Source organism: Mandrillus leucophaeus, unplaced genomic scaffold (assembly GCF_000951045.1).
Source record: "Mandrillus leucophaeus isolate KB7577 unplaced genomic scaffold, Mleu.le_1.0 Scaffold1385, whole genome shotgun sequence".
Classification (NCBI taxonomy): domain Eukaryota; kingdom Metazoa; phylum Chordata; class Mammalia; order Primates; family Cercopithecidae; genus Mandrillus; species Mandrillus leucophaeus.
Genome location: NW_012101349.1, coordinates 76,041 through 81,754, shown reverse-complemented (window position 1 = coordinate 81,754; position 5,714 = coordinate 76,041). Strand labels below are relative to the sequence as shown.

Sequence of the window (5,714 nt, the reverse complement as noted above, 5' to 3'; positions counted from 1 at the left end):
GTATCAGATGCACCCAAAAGCCAAAGGTGATGAGGAAGATATTAGAAGAGCTAGAGAATCACAATGATGAAATTAGAAAGCATCAGGCACACGGCCTCTTTCATGTCAACGGGAAGTCTCATGGATAACTGAAGATTTCTCTCCCAGCACACGTAGAGGAAGCTGGAACCTACCTCCCAGGCATCCAAGAACGTTGCTTTTCCACCGATGACATTACCTTTATCATCTTTGGGTAAAATGTCATCCCCAGACTGTAAATACGGAATGAAAAGTTTACTGGAATCTGCATCACGGCACTTGGTTCTTTAAACAAGGTTTCAGGGTCCTGACTCTTGCTAAATACCACATGTGCATACCAGTTTTTCAGACTCTGCAGTACATGCTACAAGAATGTCAGTTTAAAGGAAATCTCTATATCTACTGTAGTATATTAATCCTTCTATTTTAGAAACTACTGGATTGACGTTAAGATCTGCTGTTAGGACATTCCAGAAGCCAACATTATCACCATGGACATTCACCTCATACACCTAGATCCTGTGTACACCCAAGGGCAAACTTTCATTTCAGTATCACTGGATAAGGATTAGATCTCCAGGGTGTGGTTTTCTGGGGAAGATATTGGCCAGCTTCCATCCTTGCAGCCTCTAGAAGAGACATGGAATGAGGGATGGCAGGCCATCAGCACTCCCGCTGGTCAGGAGGGGAGAGAGCTGGTAATTTGTCTCTCCCACCCCTCAGGAGCAGGTAGATCAGAGCCCCAGGCAATGGGAGCTGCGATGACTACTGGCTTCCTTCCAGCATCACCGCACTTGGGCTTTTCTCCAAGATGCCACTCCCGGGGTGTGCTTTGCTTAATAAGATAATTAGGCCCTGGAATATAGTTATGCAAGTCTAATCCAAGGGATTTCCTGGGAGGGCAGTCCCAGGGCATGCAATCAAGACAAAGGTGATAGGGCAGTTGCAACTTGCCTGGGCTGCCAGAAATCATGGCTTCTCTCAGACATAACTACAAGAAAATGCAGGCATGTGGCCACCTCAGCAGCACACATGGCCTCAGCCTCCCTTCCACGCCAGCGTCTTTCTGCTTCAAGGTCTCTTCCTGCCATTCCCAATTATGAACTACAAGGTCTCTTGCTCCAGTCCACACCACTCCCCAGCCCTGGTGCAGCTTCTATTTTCTGACACCTGCTCAGAAACTAGAGGCTGAGAAAGGGAGTCGCTCAAACCTTGAATCCCTGTGGCCAGTGAATAAGATAGAGGTCCAGATAGCTCAGCTTCAGGTCCTTGAGGGTCTTCTCAAAGGCTTTCCTCACAAGAGGTTTCTCAAAAAAAGTGGGCCCCAACTGCAAAGAGTACAGCAATGAGCTGTTAACACTGAGAAAAGGAAGGGGCACGTTATAATCATTGTCCCTGCCTTTTGATTTGCACCCTGATCTAACCTGGCACAGGCCATTTATAACAAAGCTGATTAAGATCCACGACACAGTGTGGAAGATCACCAGGGCTCAGCACGTCAATGACATGTCTTAGGTGTTAAAAGCAATTTACTTTTTCAACTCTCCTAGTACTCTATATGTCTCTCAGATCATTTAAGTAAATGTGGCCACAGATTTGAAATGTGTTTACCTGTCTCAGTCTCTTTGTCAGCTGTGGGCTCTCTGAGAGCAGGACTTGTGTGTAGCTTTTAAATGTCAAGCATTCTTAGGCCTTTGGGAAAAGATGGTTCTTTATCTGTCCTATCTGATGGGTCCCTTACCAAGCCTGTCAGGCCTCTAGTGATAACTTTATAAGGGCTTTATCCACACTTGGCTGCTACACAGTGGGGTCTATTTGTCCCACCAGATGTATGCAATATCCAAGTACCTAGAACTAGTGTTTTCTCAGCAAGTTGTGTATAATGTAAATCCAGTGATTCTCAACTGCCTCACACCCAACACCCTCTTCTTTTTTATAACATTGTGTATCTCACCTTTTACTAGACTGAATAAAGAAAATCATATGTGACAATAGAAATATGCGCCTACTGTTTTCTAAAATGCCCCCTGGCTGAGAACATTATAGACACAGTGGTGGAGACCACGGTGCTGACAGGGAGACCACACATCAAGCCATGCCTGCACCCTTGGCCTCTGACTGCCTCTGGGCAGATGGTGGATCCCTCTAATGGGGAACAGGGAGGCCCAGGGCAGTGCAGGGCTCCATGGAGACAAGTCCACTGTGGGAAAACCAACCCGCAGGCAGGTGGCGCAGCAACGACATGTTCAAATATCAAGAACGGCTTGGAGTATGGATAGAATTGTATCCACGGATGTTATCAAGACAGGGATGAAAAGGGCTACATGTAGAAAAGGCTGACAGAGATCTCGCTGCCGACCCGACCCAGATACTTCTGCCTGCCTTCAAGTGAAGGCCTCCCACCCAATGCGCCATGTGCACCTTGCTGACGATGAACAGGTCCTCCCGCTTCACAGCCTGCTCTTGGATCTTCTCTTGGATGGCTTCCCCCACCTCATGTTCATTCTGATAGACATAGGCACAGTCAATGTGGCGATATCCTGCATCAATGGCCACCTTTACCGCTTCTTTCACTTTGCCGAGAGGAGACTGAAAGGCAAAAGAAAAGCCCATCACACATGTATTATTATTTTTTTTAAGCGATGGGGACTTGCCATGATGCCCAGGCTGGCCTCACACTCCCAGTTTCAAGCAATCCTCCCACCTGCAGAGTAGCCGGAATTACACCACACTCAGCAACCAATATAGTCTCTTATCCCCAGACCACCTTCAACAGGCTGCCCCACATGGCCCAGTTTCTCCAAAGCAAGGCCTCACTGGGGTCTCTTGGCCAGGGGATATCTGGGAGGATACACATTTTAGAGAAGTTTTCAAAAGAAAAGGAGGAAAGTGAATTAATTTTATGATTATGTCCTTATGTCCTGTCCTAGTTAAAGTCTCATCCAGGTTAGTCCTGAAATGTCTTCAGGTGTGTCGGGGAGTGCAGATGGCTCCACTGCAACTTTCTGAAGACCCAGATGAAAGCTTGACTCTAAATAACCCAGAGGGATTTTCAGACAATATCCCCAAATGGTGATAAGGATCTGGATAATGGTCATTACAGCATCAATCCGGATTCCAACACTTACTGGGTGTGTGGGTCTAAGCAGGTGATTCAATCTCTCTCAACCTTGTCTGCAATATGCAAAAATTAGCAAGAGCCTCATGAGGTCTTTGTGGTTATGACATGCTGCAATTAATGTTAAGTTTTTAGCAAATCACCTGACACACAGTAAGGCTCAGTAGAAGCTGTTCATTATACAATTTCCTTTCAGAAAAAAAGGAGAAATAGAAAAGCTTAAAGGAATAGAGTTTGTTTTCCATTCCTATAGAAGAAAGAGGGAGGGAGGGGAGAATGAGAGAGGAAGAGAAAGAAGGGAAAGAAAAGAAAAGAAATAGAATTATCATATTTTGTTCTAAACTAGCCAAGCCAATAATAGGGGCAAAAAGCACTTAAAACTTGATCTCTCACAAAATAGTCTTTTAAACGTCTTCTACTGCGAGATAACAAACATTGAAAAGAACATAACACATAGATGCACAGTTACCGTACCACCTGGAGAAGAAACGGGCGGCCGCCAGGCATCCAGAAACACCCCTGTGCCCCCAACCACTACACTACACTCTTCTTCACCTCCACTGCTAAGTTCATAATCCTTTAGTCTATCATCCCCACATGTCAAAGATGACTCCCTTCATATTTCTTACATTCAATTCCAAAATTCTGGAATTTTGGATTCCAGAATTTTGGGTAAGTCTGGTAAACTTACCCAGGGTGAGCAGATTCCCTGGAGTTCTGGAAGTGATTATTTGTTCCATTTATATAGGATTGAAGCTCTGATTTTGAGTAAATCTTGCTAATCAAGCAACAGACGCCGTGCATGAATCAAGCTGGAAGTGATCAGTTCGCCCAGATTAACCAAGAATGTATCCTGAGAATGAGCCAGTGTGGCAACAGAGTGTCCTACCCTCCAGCTCGGCACAAGAGAGGGGAAAAATCAGGGTGCACAGAAGGAAAGAGCCAGAGGCAGAAGACTCAGCAGGGACATTAGCCATGAGGGATAGGAGAGAAGAGGAATTCCAAAGACTGCTTCCGGTCGCTAGTTAGGGTAGTGCCATCATAGATGAAAATGGCAAAGAAGGCAGAGTGAGGTGGTGATGGAACAACTTCAAACTTAGCCTAAGAAAGGCTCAGGAACCTGCCTCACTGAGTCCTGGATGTGCCTTACCGTGTTTTGCCAGCTGACATTAACACAACCAGGTGGAGCTTATGACTCCCAGCCCAGGCTCTCGGCAGCCCCAGCACGTTGCAGATTTCAATGTGTACAGGAACCACCTAGGGATCTTGTTAAGGTGCAGATGCCCATTAGGTAGCCTGGGATGGAGCCCGAGACTCTGCAGTTTCTTTCTCTCTCTCTCTTTGTCTCTTTCTCTTTCTTGGATCTCACTCTGCTGCCCAGACTGGAGCACGGTGATACCATCACTGCTCACTGCAGCCTTGACCTCTCAGGCTCAACACTCAATCTCCACCTCAGCCTCCCAAGTGGCTGGGACTACAGGTGCGTCCCACCATGCCCAGCTAATTTATTGATTCTTTGTAAAAATGGAGTCTTACCGTGTTGCCCAGACTGGTCTCCAACTCCTGGGCTCAAGCAATCCTCCTGTCTGGGTCTCCCAAAGTGCTGGGATTAGAGGCATGAGCGACCACACCCGGCCAGTTCTGCATTTCTAACAAGCTCCCAGGTCATATGGATTCTGCTAGCCCAAGTCCCACACCCTGATCTGCAAAGGGGTGCCAAGGACTTGGGGGTCTGCATCCTCTCCGCAACCACCCAGCCCACAACAAACCCACAGCCAAGACTCTGGGGAAACGTTGAGCCCAATTAAGTGTCCTAGAGCCAGAGAGAGAAACTGCCCTGGAAAACAATTTTGGATCCAACAGCTGCTTGAAATTTGATACTTGCTAGAGGAGCTCTCAGGGCTGCTGGGAAAGCCAGCCTTGGAGCTTTGCAGCCTGAATCAGCTCTGAGAAAAGAAAGCAACCGGAGTCCCGGCTCCAGGATGGAATCTCACCTCTCCAAACCCCTGCCCGACCTCCAGGCTTTCCTGGCTGAATGCAGAAAGAGAAAACACCCAAACGCCCCTCCAGAGAAGAAGGCTGCGCAAAGATTTGCATATTTACCTTCCAAGTGCCCAGGCCCACAATGGGCATCTTGGCTTTGGTACTGAGCTCCACAAAGGTGGCCATGGTTGGTGCAGAAATGATTCTGAGTGAGCAGGCAGAAGTCTCACGTCCTGCTTTTTGTTGTTGTTTTTGAGGCAGTCTTGCTGTGTCGCCGAGGGTAGAGTGCAGCGGTGCGATCTCGGCTCACTGCAATCTCTATCTCCTTGGTTCAAGCAATTCTCCTGCGTCAGCCTCCCGAGTAGCTGGGATTACAGGCGCCCACTGCGACTTCCAGGTAATTTTTATATTGTTAGTAGAGACAGGCTGGTCTCAAACCCCTGACCTCAGGTGATCCGCCCACCTCGGCCTTCCAAAGTGCTGGTATTATAGGCGTGACCTAAGAGCCGGGCCACATGCTACTTAAGAAGGCTGGTGCTATCTTAATTGGGAGGAGTTGGAGCCTGGCCACAGTAGCTTTCCTGCCATAAGCAAA

General features: G+C 47.4%; 1 protein-coding gene across 1 annotated transcript in view; it reads right to left on the bottom strand.

Moving 5' to 3' along the window:
• Positions 1-5,649, bottom strand: part of LOC105534692 (aldo-keto reductase family 1 member B10-like) — a 15,225-nt gene extending 9,576 nt beyond the window's left edge. Inside the window, exons 1-4 of the mRNA XM_011973485.1 lie at positions 5,240-5,649; positions 2,440-2,607; positions 1,230-1,346; positions 174-251 (exon numbers count right to left, since the gene is read on the bottom strand). Of these exons, the coding sequence (XP_011828875.1) occupies positions 174-251; positions 1,230-1,346; positions 2,440-2,607; positions 5,240-5,305 (429 nt within the window). The 5' untranslated portion in view covers positions 5,306-5,649. The remainder of the gene's footprint in view (positions 1-173; positions 252-1,229; positions 1,347-2,439; positions 2,608-5,239) is intronic.
• Positions 5,650-5,714: the final 65 nt, after the last annotated feature.